This window comes from Pan paniscus, chromosome 3 (genome assembly GCF_029289425.2).
Source record: "Pan paniscus chromosome 3, NHGRI_mPanPan1-v2.0_pri, whole genome shotgun sequence".
In the NCBI taxonomy this organism is placed as follows: domain Eukaryota; kingdom Metazoa; phylum Chordata; class Mammalia; order Primates; family Hominidae; genus Pan; species Pan paniscus.
The window spans coordinates 151,207,493-151,227,957 of record NC_073252.2 but is presented as its reverse complement, the minus strand read 5'-3'; the positions used below and the strand labels follow the sequence as shown (position 1 = coordinate 151,227,957).

Genomic DNA, 20,465 nt, shown 5'->3' with positions numbered 1-20,465 from the left:
GTGGCTTATGGAGGGACCCACCCTCTCTCTGATTCTGAAAACCTCCAAGGAGCCCATGATGGTGGCCTGCTTGGGTAAAAGAAAAAACAAATGAAGAATGGAAGTAGAATTCAATAATATTAATATTTACAGTTCATCGTCAGCAGTGTCACATTTGGTCTTTTTTTAAAGAGACAGTCTGTTGACTATGTTGCCCAGACTGGTCTTAAACTTCTGGGCTCAAGTGATCCTCCCACCTCAGCCTCCCAAGCAGCTGTGACTCCAGGCGCTGCCGCCATGCCTAGCTCCATGTTAGGTCTTTCTAATTTCTGTTGTTTCATCTCTCCTTCCAAGACTGACTCATGTAACCTCTTCCAGAGTTTCCATCTATGCTGGATTTTTTTTAACCCTCAAGAAAACAAAACGAATTTTTATTGTGTTCCGTCATTGTTCACAATCACGCCTGTAATCCCAGCGCTTTGGAAGCCCAGGCAGGAGATTGCTTGAGCCCAGGAGTTCAGACCATCCTGGGCAAAGTAGTGACCGCATCTCTCAGAAAAAATTTAAAAAATTAGCCAGGCGTGTTGGTGAGTGCCTATAGTCCCAGCTGCTTGGGAGGCTGAGGTGGAAGGACTGCTTGAGCCAGGGAGGTTGAGGCTGCAGGAAGCCATGATCACACCACTGCACTCTAGCCTGGACAACAGAGCCAGAGCCAGAGCCAGACCCTGACTCAAAAAAAAAAAAAAAAAAAAAAAAAGGTTGGTAAGGTTGTTCTACTTCTATAACTTTCTAAATGTACATGTTCTATGTATGTATCAGGATTTTCCAAATTCCTACTTAAGATACATCCTAAATACTAATGGATTATTAATGTCATAGCCAACAAAAATTTTCTTGAGCTTTTCCTCACTAGTATAAATAGTCTGGTTGCAGTATTGCTATCTTCCACAGATTCCAGGATGTTCCTCAATTTCCCTTCAGGCAGAGAATATATTAAATAAATATTCACTCTGCAAATGGAGAAATATTAAATAAATAAATATTCACTCTGCAAATGGAGAAAACAAGCTTTATTATAATGATTTGAGATTTTGTGCATGGTAAAGAGATACACATGAATCCTGTTTCTCCTATGTTTCAAGACAGAATTAATTGAAAGTTTCATTGTAGACTAAAGCATCCAAAATACTGTGGTACGTATGTAGCTACGAACATACAAACACTTTGATGCACAGCGTTCATTCTTTTCTTTAAATAGGCAGTCAATGTTTTGATTCATAAAAGAACAAATGACGAGAATATATCAGTATCAATGTCAGAGAGTGCAAGACTTAGTGTTCTATACATAAAACATATGAAACAGACCTATAAAGATGGAATGTACAAAATCTAAAAAGAAAACAAAGCAAAAAAAAAAAACCCCTTCATATTCATACATAGGCTTGAAAGTCTATAGAATTGAGAACGATATAAAGAATTCTATTACAAGAATACACTCCATTGATGACAGAACATTCCCATGTCATAAAGCAAAAGCATTGAGTTTAAGGCTGTGTTGCTTTCAAAAGTTAATGGAAGTGCTGTACATTCATTGGAACAACATAGCCAATTTATTAATCTATTCTAGAATATTAATAGCTTTCATACATTCTCCACAAACAGACCACACAATCACTGCCACACAATTCATCTTTAGAAAGTTTTTAAGCATCATGATTTGTAGCTTACTGTCATTGAAAACAAAACAAATAATTCTTTATTTATACCAAACAAATCTTTGATGGGCACTTAGTTTCCTTTATGGCAATACTAGATTTCTAGTTATCAAAAATATTAAAGTAATTATAAAGTTTAAAACCCTGCAACATTTACAGAAACCAACAGTATTACCACTTTCACTTTTAAGCTAAATTAGATAATGTTTGCATGAAATAGCTTTCATTTTTTCCTACCTGGAGATGTCTTGTTTTTAAATTATTAAATTGTCAAACTAAAAATACTCCTCCCTTTTCAGAAGCTAGTGAAAAGAGAGGGTACTATAGAGTCTACAAAAAGATTTTTCCCATTTGAAGTAATCTGCAGATTACCTAATGTTTATTTACTACTTCCTCCAATTAACTAAGTAGGTATTACCAAAGCATTTCTGTTAACCCGTCAGTGCTAAGGATTCACAGATACTTGCTAGTGTACTGCTATTCCAGTTAACTCCATGTTAGGACATACCCTGTATATTTAGTAGTGGAAGCAAGTGTGTTCTAGCTGCATGGATCTGGAGTATTTATTTGCTTCAAATCTAGTCACAGTAAATTAAAATAAGGAAACTTAGGGACTTGTTTAGTTCTGGAGACTAAAGTTTGATCAAAATACTAAGTACCATTAAAAAAAAATGGCAAACAGTCATAAAGGACTTGTAGTCATGTATTTCTGGATGGTCAAGTGACTCTCTGCCTCCCCATGTCCAGCAAGGGGGGCTGGGGGGTCTGTACTGGGAGGAAATGCGTCGTCACTGACCTTGAAATCCCAACCGGCAATATTTTGCCTTACGTGCCCAGGGGAAATTTGAATGAGTAATTTTTCAGTGCTACTTATCATGAATGTATGACAGGTTCTATACACTTGACAAAGAGAAATCAAACAATAATGGTAGCCCAGAAAAAAGCCACTTATTTTAATATCCTTCTCAGTTTACCAGAAACCATTTTCCATAGAATGTGACAAAATTTCATTTAAATTTTGTCTACTTGTATCATATCAGCAGCACTTTCCCCCAAAAATATGCTTACCAAGAAATACAGTAAATGCACATATGTATCCAAGTGTGAAATGTTATCTATACTTTAACATATATAATCACATATTTTTTGGAAAAAATATAGTGTTTCCTGGAGTGCCCATAGCATGTGTTTTAGCAACACATAGTGGAGCAGGTCTGAATCAAACTATTCTTTCATTCCAGTTTGTGCCAATATTGACATGTAAAAAAAATTAGCTTTGTATTCAGTCTACTATTGAGATATCTAGCCTGATAGGATATGATATGATGGCTGGTTAGATTGTAAGTTAATTTCTAAGTTCACAAATATAATTGAAATGTTGTGCAAAAAAACTCTTTAAATCAACTAGTTTTAAGATCAACAGCCTGGGACAGAAAGAATCTAAATAAAAAGCCATTTTTACTTGTGAAAATGAACTAAAATTAATGTAACCAATTTGAAAAGTTTCTTTTAAACAATCTAGACAAGAGTCTAGCCTGTCTTTTGTGCAGAACGTTAGTACGTGGCAAAATGAAATTCCCACCCCAGAATGTCAGCTCTGAGGGGGCAGCGATTTTTTACCTGTTTTGTCCATCACTGTATTTCCAGTGCCTAAAAGAGTACTTGGTACCTAGTAGGTACTCAGTAAATATGAATGTTTAAATTCAAAGATGTATCTCACTGATGTTAGGAAACAGTGTCTTCATTTAACATTCTAAAAAGTTATTGAATTTTATAGCTTTATCACGGACAGGCTCAAATATTTTTTAAAACTCTAACTAACTAAAAAAATATTAAACCTAAATGTAAATCTTCCTGGAAAAACCTTTTTTCAGAGGTTGATTTGGGCATAATAAATTTAACAGACAATTTGAAGTAGCTAGATTTCCCTTCTAAATTTTAAGAAGTCCTATATAGAGAATGACTGAATTATAAATTAATAAGCAATAAACATCACATTCATATAATTATACATAGGGGAAATGTTTTCTTATAGTACAGTTCTAAGGTGCTTTCAGTGAAGAAGACCCCAAAGTCACTATCGAAAATGTCAAACATGACATCCTATTTGGTAGAACTGAGTAGAAAATTAAACAGTGGAAATAGACCACAGCTTATTTTACAGTACCAATGACAGATGAACGATTGACTAAATTGTTCTTAACATTTCTCAAAATGCATTTATATTTAAATTAAATGTAACTCAAGTTCAACTTTTATTTTGACCTGTTGGGTTTTTTATGTGTGTGTGTGGTTTTTTTTTTGTTTTTTTTTGAAAGCACAGAAGGCCATTTTCTGACTAAAAGCCACCACCGTCATTCTTGGAAAATGGCAAAAATTAAATCTGCTTTAGGGCTTGCTCCACTAGGACGGCTTCAAACTGCTTAGTAAAGGAATATGCTGAAGAATGGCTGGACGAAGCTTCTGTCTTTCAGAGTGCTGCCTATTTCAATACACCAAAGATTCAGCTATATATATGTGTGTGTGTGTATATATATATATATAATACATTCTATCTTACCCTAATCATGTATACATAGTCCCTTGACACCTCTACTGTTCATTAAACAATGATAAATAACCATAACATGCCCTTACCTGTAATGCTTTCAAGATAACACAACTTTGGTAACACTTGCTTTCTAAGGGGGAATCATTAATCAATCACATGCCTTTGGTTGACACCATCAGTCCTCCAAAGGGCTACTTATGGCTCTCTGTCCTAGGATACTGGTGTCCTACTACATGTGCTGACATTTGCAGGAGGTAAAGCTTTCGCTTTCAGGAAGTCGAAGAGAAGAGACACGTGTGAAAACATGGTACATAAAACATGACTAACTTTCTTGATTACATTCCAGTGCAATGATCTGGAGTTAACGGGGCAGTTTGTTTCCCAAAAGGTAGCATTACTTTTGTAATATGCTTTTCAAGGCATTAGAAATTTCAGGTTTCCCTGAAGAAGTACTTTGTTTTCTGATACAAGGTGAGCCAAAGGGGTGGTGAAAAGAACACACAAAAAAGGATCTTTGTCTAACCCAGAAAGGTTGAGAAATTTGCACTGATACTTAAGTTCTGAACTCCAGAGGGCTGCTAATCAGAGCTGGGATCATTTTGCAAGACAGCCTTACTTTTTCTAAAGTAATTTATATTTAGTTGTTGATAACCAAAAAAATGTCACAAGAGTAATACCTACTGTAAAAGTGAGGTTAGAAGATTCCCTGGGTCTTGTGACCTAGGTTAAATGAAGTATATAACTACAATAGATTTTGTTTTTGTTTTGCTTTTGGAAGTTCTGTGCAAAAGCTACCATTCACAGGATTAACGAATACCTTTACATATGCTAGTTTTTTTAAGTGTCTGTTTGATTTGCAAAATTAGTTTAGCTACATAAATCCTGTCCCTTAAGCCATAGTTCACAGATGTAAAACTGCAGTTTTTATAGATTCAGTAGAAGAGTTTTTTTTAACCCTAAAAGTGAAATACAGAAACTGGATAAGTCATTTTTAAGGAAATTGTTACATTCAGAAATAACCTTGGAAAGTTCACCAATGATTCTTTCTGGCATAAAAACTCTAGTCATAATCTGGTCCCGCATTGAGAAATCCATTCCAGTTTATAGTGCAAGACCATGGAAGCGGGTATCCAGCTGCCCACCATTACTGTAAGTATCGATAGACTTTGAAACAGTGATTTCCAGAGTCTGCAACCACAACATGACCATCTGAAGTTAGGGCCAGGCCTTGGGGGCCATAGAGTGGGTCAGCAGATGTGTTAATGTAGGACAAAAATGATCCACTCCCATCAAAAACCTGTAAACAAATAGGAAGTCAGAATGTTATAGGAGAAGTTATAGTAATATGCTGAACATGGGTGAGAAAACTCTTGATGCTAATGTTTTTCTGTTTCTTTCTTTCTTTTTTTTTTTCTTTCTTTTTGACAGGGTCTCACTCTGTCACCCAGGCTGGTGTGCCGTGGTGTGAAGACAGCTTACTGTAACCTTTAATTCGTAGGCTCAAGCGATTCTCCTGATTCAGCCTCCCAAAGTGCTAAGATTATAGCCATGAGCCACCATGCCCAGTATATATGCTTTTATATTTAAAACATTAGCATAAGCCAGGTGCAGTGGCTTATATCTGTAATGCCAGTACTTTGGTAGGTGAAGGTGGGAGGATCCCTTGAGGCCAGGAGTTGAAGAACAGCCTGAGCAAAATAGCGAGACCCTGTCTTTTAAAAAAAGAAGCAGGAAAAAAAAAAAAAGCAAAACAAAAAAGCACTTAAGTAATCATCTATCCATCTATGGATATGTCTTTGTTTATGTCACTATCATATCTATAATCCTACTCTCCACTTACCTTGCTTTCTCTCCTCTCCCCATCTATTTCCAGGTGGTGGAGAAGAATATGCCATTGGCTGCTAGCTTTCACTTGTATTCCTATAGTGGTCACAACAAATATTGGGTGGGAAGGGCCCTAGATGGTGCTTAAAAATGAATGAACCTTATCGTTCATGTTAAATCTTCACTTATTCCACTTCCAGCCTCACATCCTTTTCCTCCCCCCCACTTATAAGGGGAAAAATCAGCAACTAGATGATGGAGGAATGTTCCTGAGTCATAATAGCAATGAGACAGTAGAAATTATTTTTTCCTTTTTAGAAAAGAGTGGGTTGTAAGAAGTCAATGGTTCAACATGTAAAGCCATCCCCTGGTATCCCAGGAGACTGATACCAAAATCTTCAGAGTCTCAAGTCCTTTATATAAAATAGCCTAGTATTTGCACCTAACCTGTGCACATCCCCCCATATATTTTAAATCATCTCTAGATTACTTCTAATACCTAGAGCATTGTAAATGCTATATAATGTAAATAATATCATGTATTTTTACAGTTTGTATTATTTTTAATCATTGTATTTAATAAATTATTTTTCCTGAAATTTTTGATCTGTATTTGGTTGAATTCACAAATGTGGGATTTGGGCGTACGGGGGGCTGATCATATGTTTGGATGTGAAATCACTTTCTTTTGGTCTATCAGTTTCTGCTTTGTTACTTTTGTTAAATTTTTATTTTGAAATAATTATAGATTCATAGGAAGTGGCAAAGATAGTAGAGAAAGGTCCCTACTTCACTCAGTTTCCTCCAATGGTCACATCTTCTATAATTATGGTACCACACAAAACCCAATACGTCGACTTTGGGTTGTGTGTGTACAGTTTTATGTCATTTTATCGTGTGTGTAGATTTACCACTGCAACCAACGTACAGAATTATCCCATCAACATAAAGATCTCCCTCTTGCTACATCTTTATGGTCATACTTACTCCCCTTTCCTCACATCTCTAATCCTTGCCAACCACTAATCTGTTTTCCTTCTCTATAATTTTGTTATTTTTTTGAGAATGGTACACAAATAGAATCATATAGTATGTAACCTTCTGAAAATGGCTTTTTTTCACTCAGCATCATGCCCTTGAGATGCATCAGAGTTGTTGAGTGTATCATTAGTCTGTTCCGTTTTAATGCCAAGTCATATTCCATAGTATAGACATACCAGTTTGTTTAGTCATGAACCTATTGAAAGACATCTGGGTTATTTTCAGTTTGGGGCTATTACAAATAAACCTTCTACAAACAACAATGTATAGGTTTTTGTGTGGACGTAAGTTTTCATTTCTCTGGGACAGACAGCCAGGAGTATAATTTATGGGTTGTATGGTAAGTATATGTTTAGTTTTTAAAGAAACTGCCAAACTATTTTCAAGGCTGACTGTGTAGTTTTGCATTTCTACCAGCAATGCATGAGAGATCTGGTTTCTCTACATGCTCTCCAGCGTTTGGCATTATTAATATTTTTAATTTTAGCTATCCTTATAAGTGTGCAGTAATATCTCACCATGGTCTTAATTTGTACTTCCCTAATGTCTAGTGATATTGCACATCTTTTTATGTATACATCCTCTTCGGTAAAATTTCTCTTTATGCCTTTTGCTCATTTTTCTTTTCTTTTTTTTTTTTTTGAGACGAAATTTCACTCTTGTCACCCAGGCTGGAGTGCAATGGTGTGATCATGGCTCACTGCAACCTCCGCTTTCTGGGTTCAAGTGATTCTCCTGCCTCAGCCTCCCAAGTAGCTGGGATTACAGGCACACACCACCACACCCGCTAATTTTTGTATTTTTAGTAGAGACGCTGTTTTGCCATGTTGGCCAGGCTGGTCTCAAACTCCTGACCTCAGGTCATCCACCCGCCTTGGCCTCCCAAAGTGCTGGGATTACAGATGTGAGCCACAGCACCCAGCCACCTTTTGCTCATTATTCTAATTGGATTGTTAAATTATTTTACTGCTGAGTCTTGAGAATCTTTACATATTCTAGGTATAATTCCTTTGTCAGAAATTCAGTTGGTAAATATTTTCTCTCAGTCTGTTGCCTATCTTTTTATCCTCTTAAAGAGATCTTTCACAGAGCAAAACCTTTTATTTTTTAATGAAACCCAATTTGTTAATTGTTTTTCTTTTATGGATTATAGTTTGGGTATTATGTCTAAAAACTCTTCATGGAGCCCTAGGTCCCAAAGATTTTCTCTTAAATTATTCTAAAAGTTTATCTCCTCAAATATTATCTTCTAAAAATGTTATAGTTTTACATTTTACAGTTAAATCTACAGTCCCTTTTCTAAAAGTTTATCTCCTCAAACATTATCTTCTAAAAATGTTATAGTTTTACATTTTACAGTTAAATCTACAGTCCATTTTGAGTCAACTTTTTGTACAAATTAATGTTCATTCTTTTTTTCCTCTGTGGCGGTCTTAGTTGTTCCAGTCCCATTTGTTGAAAAGGCCGTCATTCCTCCATTGAATTGCTTTTGTACCTTTGTCAAAATGCAATAGGCTATACAACTGTGGGAGCAATTTCTAGATTCTCTATTCTGTCCCACTGATGTATGTGTTTATTCCTCCACCATATTACATAGACTTGATTATGGTAACTATATAGTAAGTCATATAGCTTACTCTATGCGTTTGTAAGGGTAGAGTGATTCCTCTCAATTTATTCTTCTTTTTCAAAATTGTTTTAGCTATTTCCTTTGCCTTGCCATATAAATTTTAAAATAAGATTTATATCTGCAAAAAATCCTGCTGAGATTTTGTGTTAAACCTGTCTATTAATTTGAAGACAACTGACATCATTGTTGAGTCTTGCAATCCATGAACACAGTTGTTTCTCCATTTACTTAGAACTTCTTTGATTTCTTTTGCCAGCATTTTATAGTTTTCAGCATACGAATAATTGAATATGTTTTGTTATAATATCTAAGCATATATTTTTTCAGTGATTCTAAATGGTATTGTATTTTTAATTTTGGTTTTCACTGTTAGTTGCTAGTTTATAAAAACATAATTTTTTTTTGTTTTTTCTTAAGAGACAGGGTCTTGCTCTGTCACCCAGGCTGGAGTGCAGTAGCACAATCATAGCTCACTGCAGTCTCCAACTCCCAGACTTAAGGAATCCTCATGCCTCAGCCTCCTGAGTGGCTGAGCCTATAGACATGTGCCACCATGTCTGGCTAATCTTTGTATTTTTTTGTAGAGTTAGTGTCGTCCTGTGTTGCCCAGGCTAGTCTCAAACTCCTGGCCTCAAGCAATCTTCCCACCTTGGCCTCCTAAAGTGCTGGCGTTACATGCATGAGCCACCGTGCCTGACCATAATTGATTTTTGTATGTTGATCTTATATTCTGCAATCTTGCTGAACTCACCTATTCTAGGAACTGTTTTTATAGATTCTTTGGGATTTTCTATGTAAACATCATGTTATCTGCAAACAGGGAGAGTGGTTAATTTCTTCCACTCTAATTTGTAAGCTTTTTATTTCCTTTCTACCTTTTGTGCTGGCTAGAACTTCTAGTATTATATTGAACAAGAATGGTGAGACATCCTTGCAGACATCCTTGCTCTATAGGGAATGCATTCAGTCTTTTACTATGAAGTATGGTGTTAGCTATGGTTTTCATAGATGTTGTTTATCAAGTTGAGAGAGTCTTAGTTTTCTGAGAGTTTTGTCATGAATGGGTATTAAATTTTGTCAAATGATTTTTCAGTGTCAATTGATATGATCATATAGTTTTTCTTCTTTAGAATTTTACTATGGTGGATTATTACATTGACTATTTTCTTTATTTTTATTTTTATTTTTTAAAGGGCAGCCTCCTAAGCCAGAGTAGCTCAGAGACTCCCTGATTTTCTAATACTAAACCAGTCTTGCATTCCTGGAATAAACTCCACTTGGTCATGGAGCAATTTGTACATATTGCTGAATTATATTTGTTAATATATCTTTAAGAATTTTTACACACAGGAGGAATATTGGTCTGTAGCTTTCTTTTTTGTACTGTCTTAGCCTGGTTTTGGTATCAGGGCTTCAAAAGCTGATTGGAAAATGAGTTGGGAAGTATTCTCTTATCTTCTATTTTCTGGAAGAAATTGTATACAATTGTTACTAAATTCTTTAAACATTTGGAAGAATTCCATGATGAAATCATCTCCATCTAGACATTTCTTTTTGGTGTTTTAAAATTATGAATTAAATTTTCTTAATAGTTATAGGGCTATTCAAATTACTTCATACTGGAGTTGTGGAGTTGGTATTTTTTGAGGAGTTGTCTATTTCATCTAAGTTGTCAAACTTATGTATGTAGAGTTGTTCACAGAATTCCCTTATTATCCTTTTGATGTCTACAGAACATGTATTAATATTAGTATTTTGTGTCTTTTCTCTTATTTCCTTTGTCAGTCTTGCTAGGGTTTTGTTGGTTTTATTATCTTTTCAAAGAGCCAGTTCGCTATTTCATGGATTTTCCCTATTGCTTTTCTGTTTTGAATTTCATATTTCTTTTTTTTTTTAATTTTTTGAGACAGAGTCTCCTTCTGTTGCCCAGGCTGGAGTGCAATGATGTGATCTTGGCTCACTGAAGCCTCTGCCTCCTGGGTTCAAGCGATTCTCCTGCTTTAGCCTCCTGAGTAGCTGGGCTTGCAGGCGCCTGCCACCACACCTGGCAAATTTTTTGTATTTTTAGTAGAGATGGGGTTACACCGTGTTGGCCAGGCTTGTCTCGAACTCCTGACCTCAAGTGATCTGCCTGCCTTGGCCTCCCAAAGTGCTGGGATTAAAGGCGTGAGCCACAGTGCCCAGCCTTTAATTTCGGCCTTGCTTCCTTCTGCTTGTTTGGGGTTTGCTCTTTTCTTTCTAGCTTCTTGAGATGGCAGCTTAGACCATTGATTTAAAATGTTTCCTCTTTTCTAATAGAAGCATTTAGCATATTTCCCTCTCAGCATTGTTTTTCCTAAATTCCACAAATTTTGATACGTTCTATTTGCATTTTCATTCAGTCCAATATATTTTACAATTTTCCTTGAGACTCCCTCTTTGACTCATGGGTCATTTAGCACAATAGTGTTTTAAAATTCATAAAACAAAACACATGGGATTGTAAAAAACCATATTAAAATATAGCTATTGAAATATTACTAAATTATGATAGAGCAATATGTGTGTGCTTCTAAAAATTAGCACATTAAATAATAAGAAATAGTAATGGGTCTAATAATTACTGTAATTTTGAAGTAGTGATGAGAGTAAGTGACAATTCAAGATTTTTGCAACAATATGATATGAAAATTTCTGTGATTTTTCTTGGTGACAAAGTCATAGGCATTACTAAAATTACTATGATTGTTGCTTATATTCATGATTAAGGGAAATGATAATTTTCAGCCAGAGGTTCATAAATATAATAATGTAATATTTTTATTCAATGGCCCCCTTGAATTCTATCTTCAGACCCTTTGTGGGGGTCTGTGGGGTCCATATTAAAACCCCAATTTAGAGGGTTTCAGTCTGGTAACATTTTTTCTACTCCATCTTGCTGAGTTTGGTCCTTCTGGTGAGAGTATCTATGGTCCTATGTCCTAACCAATGGAAAAGAGAAAACATTCCAGTTTGGGGGACAGCAAATTCTTCACTTTTAACAAATACCAAACACTCTAACCATATGCATTAGCACATTGATCTACCTGGATCCTGCTGTTTCCCCAGTCAGCCACAATGATGTTTCCATTTGAATCCACTGCTACACCTGTTGGAGCATTAAACTGCCCATTTCCTTCTCCATTTGAGCCAAACTTCAACATGAATTCTCCTTCCTGATTAAACACCTGTATGAAATATTTTTAAATTATTTTGTTTTACATCAAAATACTTGAACCAACATGATGGATTAAAAAAATATCTATTTGAGCAGGTTATTTATAACAAGACCTATCATTTAAGACATTCTAAAAAAAGAAAATGAAATCTACAAGACAGACTGCATATCATTGTGGTTCCCCAAATTACTGTATAAATCTGATTTATCATTTGTTAAATCATCACTTTTTTTGGCTTATATCTGGTTATTAAATCCTTATGTGAATGATACCTTTGTTATAAAATACTGTACAAGTAAGTATGAGTAAGAAGTGCTATAATTTTCAATAATATTATTCTTCCCACCTTTAAAGAAATTGCTAAATTTCAAGAATGGGCATTATATTTATATTTCTAACAGGATGGATGACCATTAAAAGTTGGATCAGAGAGTAGGAGTTTTTTGTTATGCCAGATGCTCAGAATTTATTATCATTTTACTACATCAACATAACTAGAAAGAGTAGGCTGGACTCCATACTTACAATGGGAGAAATTCATTGCATGTGTGTGTGCACATGTGTGGTAGCAGCAGGTGAGAAATAAGAGAAGGGCTTTTTTATTTACCCTCAGAAGATATTTTAGTTCGAGAGTTTATATGATCCTAAGGCTTTGATGAATATAAAAGTAGTTTCTATTACTCTATTTTCTATTACTCTTTTATCTCTCAGTAGAGAGACGGGAAGCTGTTAGAAGTAGGGGGCTAAACAGAACTCTTAAGCAAATTCTCTAACATCTGATATGGTCAAGCAGTGGAGTGCTGTGGTTAATTACATATTCTTATTAATGGAGTGCTACTAAATATGTATCAATACAGATCACTGATTTTGAAAAAAGTAAATGTTAATGTTTAATGATAACACTATTGTGAGCATAATTGTATCTTGATGATTCAGATGATACCTAATGGTTTTGAAATGTCTCCAGGACATTATTTTTAACTTCCATTGTCATGATGCCTAGATGCATAGAAATATTCATTGACAAATCTGAAAGTATTATGTAAAAGGCACTTTGAGAGTAAGGTTTCCTCAAATGTAGAACTGAAAGAGCTCACTATATTTGAGTATAGATCTTCATTTGGGGATGATCTCAAGACCTTTTAGAGAGCCACCTGTTGTCATCTCTGATTACAAAAGATCAAAATGACCATTACTTTTAGGTAAGTACCTCGGGAAAGTAGGACACTTCCATCTCTACAGGCTAAACTCACATTACGATAAAAAAGAAAGAGTCATGGCTACTTCCTGAATTCATTACATACTTGCCAAGAAAGCAAGCCACCTTTGTGGTTCTTTAGAAAGGACCAGGGCAAGAACAACCAGCTTTTCCTAAGATGCCATATTTAAATTTTTTTTCTGACTCTTTTTGTCTCCTTTTACATAACACATTGTAGTTTTAAAGACCAGTGGGAACATGTTTATGCTGGACACAATTTATTATTCTCTATTTTTTTCCCTTATTAAGCCCTACAAATAATCATTTTGTTTATCTTTCTTTCTTTTTTTTTTTTTTTTTGAGATGGAGTCTTATTCTGTCACCCAGGCTGGAATGCAGTGGCACAATCTTGGCTCACCGCAACCTCCACTTCCTGGTTCAAGCAATTCTCCTGCCTCAACCTCCTGAGGGCCTGGGGTTACAGGCGCCCACCACCACGCCCGGCTAATTTTTGTATTTTTACTGGAGACGAGGTTTCGCCCTGTTGGCTAGGCTGGTCTCGAACTCCTGACCTCAGGTGAGCTGTCCGCCTTGGCGTCCCAGAGTGCTGGGATTACAGGCGTGAGCCACTGCGCCCAGCCTTGTTTATCTTTCTGAGTCAATATGTTTTCCTGGGCATAATCCAAATGACTCAAGTAGTTTTGCTTCATTTTGGGATAATGAAGGATGCCAAATCTAGTCTTACTTGTTTTGTGATGAAAAGAAAATATATTCTGCAGATAGCTAAGAAGCTAACAAGACCCCTTGTTAGCACTGACCTATAGATACGCATTTTACACTTATCAACAGAGAAGTGACCTGAATTCAGAACTATTGCTAACTGCTCAGCATTACATGGGGAAGAAAAACCCAAGTATTCCATAAAACTTATTTGGCAATAGTTGTCAAAAAGAAGAGAAACAACAACGAAAGGCTATGGTTTTTTAAAACAAGAAGAAAATTGAGTTTAAATAAATAGCTAAAATAATCTACTTCTACCATGCTGAAAACTTGAAGAGTTTTCAGAATATTAAGAATTATAAATGTTTCATATTTTCTATTTTTCCTGACTAAAATGCCATTTAATTACTTAAAAATTATTCACATGAAAACAAATTAAGAGGCAGAAGTATGAGCTTAAATAGTTTTTACAGCTTTGCTTTTTACAATAAATATTTAAAGCAAGTTTTTTAAAAAAATCACCTTGATGATAGCCCTTTCCTGATTTCAAAATTCTGCTCATGTCAAATACCATCTCCACTTGGAAGTCTCCTCTGATCATCTTAATTAAGGAAATCTTCTCTTTTCTTTTGGAAAGTTAGGAAACTTTATATGTACCTATTTTATGCAACTATTTAGTGCTACCTGCCTTGCATTTTGGCTACTTACATATGTTTTAATTCTTTCTACAGTGTCAGCCAGGACTGGTAAATAGGAGCCGTCCCACATACCAATGCCAGTTGATTCTTAGAGGTTGCCTGGAGCACTGGACAGGAAAGGCTCTGAGATCACAGTTGCGCTTAGTAGAAAAGAGCCACTTGATTAATTATGACTGTCTTTCAGTTGGGAGTGGGCAGAACCTATGTAAGCATTTGCTGGCCTTTGTACTATTAGGATCTCATATGGGTTTCCTTCTTGCTGAATGCCCTGTAGTTATATGAATGATTCCTCTACAAAGTGAGTGAGAGTAGGAAGTATGAGAACAACCTGTGTTATCCTTTGACAGTTGTGCTCATTCTCCAGCACTGTTATAACTCCTGGGGAGGCAGTCCCCAGCCCGGTTACTGCTGCCTCTTTGCTCTCTACTTCCGTCCTTCTTTGGTTACCAACTTTTTCCACTATCCTATTCTTTTACCAAGACACTTCCCATGGACAGTAGTTTCAGCAGAGAATGCAGATTATCTGCATTTGAGTGTAGGGGGGACTTATGCCACCATGTGAGCATCTCTGGAGAGACAATATGGCAGGGAGCAGTTTCAGAAAAAAGCAATGGTGGGCACCCTGTTCCCTTATCCTGACCCCATTTCCGCAGCCCACTGTGCGCTACTGTCTGCACAGGGACTTGGCACCCATCAAAAAGATCCAAGCCCTCTCCATTTACTCAGGTTAGAGGCTTTCCAGGATGCAGAAAGGACATCACAGAGAGTACCTTTGGGTGTTAAAAATCCTACCCCTTATCTAGCTATCGCAGTCATTAGCACTGATAAGTCATTATTAATTTTGGTTGCTCAGTCATTGTTTCTAAGTGCAAACTTTACTCACTGGCATACCATCCTCTGCTGTTTCCTTATCATTTTTCCTTTAAAATGACTCACCTTTTAAAATTTAGATTAATGTATTTAAAGAAAAACTTTATTATGTCTGTAAGTGCAAAACAGCATCACTTGATGTAAACAAAAGGTAGCCCTAAAATAAATGCATAACTTAAAATAAAAATATCCACCAGTGTACTGCCTATGGCCACGGATCATACCTTCAGTGGAACATGCATCACACCTTGAGAAGCTTGATCTAGGATATTACTAAATATTTCCTCATCATTTCAGTAAGTGAGTAATGTGTTTTGAACCATTTTATTATTTCCTGATTTTCTCATAATAAAGTTCAAATCTCTCTCCCCTGGTACCTAGTAAGAAAGATATACTATAGGTCACTGTTTTCTAAAGAACACCAAATGTGTGAAAGCATTCTAAGAAGTATAAAATATACTGTATGAATGTATGCTAGGATTATCCCCCTCCCCATGCTGTCTGTTGTTGTAACAGAGTCGAACATCTAATTTTTTTTTTAACAAAAAGATGCGGAAAATTGAAAAAGTGATTTTAATTTATTGACTAGCCACAAAACATTAAGCTTCAGAAAGTTCTGCCTCTAAGTTCAACGAATTGCTTTTTAAAATTTAATTTTCAAGTCCTCTTCATCTGCACCAGTTTCAAATTAAGCAACTTATTGCCACCACATTTTATTCAATTTCCTGACTTTCCAAGGTCTGTAAGTCCCAGTTAAAACCGGCATCTTTGAGCAGAAGCAAAGTCTACTCTGCTGGTTAACTCCCTTTGGTGCCATATGTAAGTATTGCATTATTTTCTCACAGACCAATTTCTCCATAAAAGCAGTTAAAAGTTAACAACAACTCATGTGCTTGTAGTACCTTGACAGAATGATTATGGAAATCTGTAATAATAATCTCATTATTGCTATTTACAGCTGCAAAATGGGGACCTGCAATAAAGATGGAAAAAAATATGTGATGACTACAACAAAAGTGATTACATATAGCAGTTACTGTAACAAACAAACTTAATATATTAACTTAGTTATTTAAGAAAGTACAAAGAATCATAGACTCAGTCTTTGAAAGATCATTCAGCCAGACCTCCAGTTCCAGATAACATGGATCCTATATTATTGTCTACTTGCGCCAGTCTATTCTGACTCTTTCCCAAGCAGGCTGGGAGTTCTAGCAGCCCTAATGAAGTGGGAGGAGCAGTAAGCATCAGGATTCATTCTCTGTGCCACCATCTAAAAGTCACATCTGCCAGCTTCCCTGAATATATGTTAGTCATTTTAGAGCCCTCAGCTCCCACCGAGGAAAGACGTGGCAACTCAGCATTGGAAAAGAGACTCCAATATGTAATTTTTAAAAAATTGATTAGCTGGACATGGTGGCACACGCCTGTAGTCCCAGCTACTTGGAGGGCTGAGGCAGGAGGATCACTTGAACCCAGGAGGTCGAGGCTGCAGTGAGCTGAGATCACGCCACTGCACTCCAGCCTGGGTGACAGAGCGAGACCCTGTCTCAAAAACAAAACAAAACAAAACAAAACAACAGAACAGAAAACCCACATTATAATTCTGGGTGACATTCAAAACCTTGGCAGAACTGGAGACAAAGCACAAACAAATATTATGCAAATTAATACTAAATGCCAAAAGCATCCTTTCAAAAAGAAAATTAATAAGCTATTTTCAGCCTCTTCTTGCAAATGCAAAAACCTAAATAAGCTTGTGATTGCAAAGTGCTACACCAGAGAGACGTAAAACAGACTGCCCTCCTTAAACCTAGCAAATATTCTAGACTCCTGTTCTCTTACAGTAACCTAGAAAGGTGAAAAAAAATTCTCATTCAGTGGCTTTTTAAGCAAAGCTACAGCTAGGCTGAAACAGTAGTTATTCCTTGTTTTTCAAATATTTTTATTTAAAAATTTATACCTTATTTAATATGAATATTTCAAAGCTAGACTTCTGAGTTGTGAACTGCCACCAATAAAAACCACACATGGACTGCAGCTCAACTTACTGCCGGGTGGGTGGCGGTGACTAAGACTCAAGCAACGAACCATGCTTTTGCTTAGATTTTATCCCCAGCATCTTTCCCAAAGCCAGCAAACACACTAGGGATGCGGTGTCTTCAACATGCTCCAACATCATGCAAATGTGAGCAGAAGAAGCATAAAAAAGGGGGTTTACATATTACCATCGAGTGTACCTGCAAACTGCCTGTCCCCATTTCCTCGGCTACCAAACCTGGTGACTATTTTCCCGTTTGGCTGGAAGATAAACACGCAGCACGCCTTGTTGTCCACAACAATAATGTGCCCATTGCGGTCCACAGAAACTCCTTTGGGTCCCATCAGCTTTCCTGATCCAATTTTTGTCTGTTTGAAACAAGTACAGAAATAGAAGTACAGTATAGAGTCAAAGTTTAAACCACTACAGAACATGAAGATAAACACTGTTTTGGTCAACATTTACCTGAAGGTTCAAACGGGTACACAGCTACTCATATATCACAATGAACTTCTGTCTTGGAAAACTGGCTTTGTCACATCCATTATCTGCTACTGATATCTATATAAATCCTTATTCTTTTATTTATTTATTTTTGAGACAAAGTCTCATTCTGTTGTCCCAGCTGGAGTGCAGTGGTGCAATCTCGGCTCACTGCAACCTCCACCTCCTGAGTTCAAGCAATTCTCCTGCCTCAGCCTTCTGAGTAGCTGAGACTACAGGCGTGCACCACCATGCCCGGCTAATTTTTTTTGTATTTTTAGTAGAGACAGAGTTTCACTTTGTTGGCCAGGCTCGTCTTGAACTCCTGACCTCATGATCCACCCACCTCGACCTCCCAAAGTGCTGGGATTACAGGCATGAGCCCTCGTGCCCAGCCCTTAAAATCCTTATTCTTAAAAGAGATCACCACCAAAAATAGTCTAGGATCCCCTAAACTGGGGTCACAGTTCCCTGCTGAAGAGGCAGTGTGATCTGGTGAAAGATCACTGGATTATGACTCAGAAGAATGACCTACTTCCATTGCTTGCTTTAAACACACCTGGAATAGCACATATGGATTTCATTTCCTTAAACTTCAGATTCCTTATACATTAAAAAATGTCCAAAAAATGACAACTCGACAACTCCCAATGGCATTTTTGGAAGATGTATTAAGTAAAATAAGGTAGGTAAAGGGTTTACTGTAGAGTGTAGCACACAGCAAGCAGTCACTGTAGGGAAGCCATCACTGTCATTATTATAGGTCATAATATCAAAATTGCCTGGCATCTAGCATTGAACTTTACGAGAATTAAGTTCTCCTTGGGCGGGAGTCACATCTGTTTTATTCACCATTGTGTACTCAGGGGCAACATACTTCTTGGTGCATAATAAATATTCAATGAATATCTATTGAATACATTAATTTTAAAAGTCTAGCATTATTATAGGGCCATCATAATGATTAAATGGCTCCACTTTTTATCATATTTTAAAATAGGGGAAAAGCATTTGATTTCTATCAATCATATACCGTATTTTAAATTTTATTCCTGTTCCTGAGTAGACTGTGGTGTGTATTTAAATGTCTATTTGCCATGAGATACAGGTCTTGTACCTTTACTTTTCTTTCTATAGCTTCATTTTCTAGACTACATATAAAGAAGTACTTCACTCATTCACTTATTTATTTCCTAATTCTACAAACACTGCCCAAGCACCCACTATGTGCCTGACGGTATTCTAGGCACATGGCAAACAAACACAAATAAGACGTAGCTCTTGCCCTCAAGTATGTCTCAGTCACATTGCAGGGACAAACATGTCTACTGTATCTCTTTAAAGAGTGTGGTATTGAGTCTTCATTTTAGTATACTTGGGAGAATTCAATTAGGCCATCTCAGAATGCATGTGAAGTGATAACTTGATGACGCCACAGCAGACAAGGAAGGCGAAGGACCACCCCAGGTGGGGGAACAGCAGGAAGGAATGTATGTTAAGTCAGGGAAACTATAAGAACCACAGTTCTCCCTGGCACCCAGGCTTGACGTGTTGGAGGGAAGCAGATCTATGTGTTTTTATGAAAGAACTCTTCGCCGGGCGCAGTGGCTCACACCTGTAATCCCAGCACCTTGGGAGGCCGAGGTGGGTGGATAACTTGAGGTCAGGAGTTCGAGACCAGTGTGGCCAAGGTGGTGAAACCCCATCTCTACTAAAAATACAAAAATTAGCTGGGTGTGGTGGTGGGTGCCTGTAATTCCAGCTACTCAGGAGGCTGAGGCAGGAGAATCACTTGAACCCGGGAGATGAAGGTTGCAGTTAGCCGAGGTCGCGCCACCTCACTCCAGCCTGGGTGACAGAGCGAGACTCTGTCTCAAAAACAACAACAACAACAAAAACTCTCAGACATGCTATTAAACAAATTAAGGTAAGGAACAATGAGTGTAGTCTGAGTCCACATGTGTTATATGTGTGCATGTATGTACATAGACTTCTGGAAGGAAAAGTGAGAAATCAGCGTCTATATCTTAGAAAACCCAAAAAGTTATATTCTCATAGGTTATGCTTTAGCCTTCTTATTTTATCTCTCTATATTAGTGCTGTCTGATAGAAATATAATGTGAACCACATATGTATTTTTAAATTTTCTAGTAGCAGGATGGGACTTTGCATGATGGGGACTTTAGACTTTATATGCTCCTTTTATTTTTCTAAGTTTATAAATGATGAAGATTCAGATTTCATCTCTTTAGAGCAAAGGAACACAATTACTTAGGAAAGAAACAGTGGTTTTCTTGGCAAGAGGAACTGCTGTGTAAATTTGATTCTGATTCTCCAATCTAGCCCAAAGATCAAAGAGGCTATAACACAATGGTGGGTAAAGAAATGGCATTTGTTGTTTGATGTCTAAATGGAGGGTAAGTCAGCCGAGATCAAAAGGGAGAGAAGGCACTTCGATGATTAAAACAAGAATGTCATTACTACCTAACATTATGAACACTTGTAGTTGCTTAGATGA

At 36.8% G+C, this 20,465-nt stretch overlaps 1 protein-coding gene across 12 annotated transcripts in view; it reads right to left on the bottom strand.

Annotated features, from left to right (window-relative positions):
- Positions 1-1,034: 1,034 nt before the first annotated feature.
- Positions 1,035-20,465, bottom strand: part of TRIM2 (tripartite motif containing 2) — a 187,194-nt gene continuing 167,763 nt past the window's right edge. For 10 of the 12 annotated variants that reach the window (XM_057302194.2, XM_057302191.2, XM_034959280.3 and 7 more), the window contains 4 exons: positions 17,652-17,832; positions 16,326-16,396; positions 11,806-11,946; positions 1,035-5,542 (listed from right to left, as the gene is read on the bottom strand). In XM_057302194.2, the coding sequence (XP_057158177.1) occupies positions 5,390-5,542; positions 11,806-11,946; positions 16,326-16,396; positions 17,652-17,832 (546 nt within the window). In that variant the 3' untranslated portion in view covers positions 1,035-5,389. The remainder of the gene's footprint in view (positions 5,543-11,805; positions 11,947-16,325; positions 16,397-17,651; positions 17,833-20,465) is intronic. The other 2 variants (XM_057302192.2, XM_024928537.4) reach the window with 1 other exon arrangement.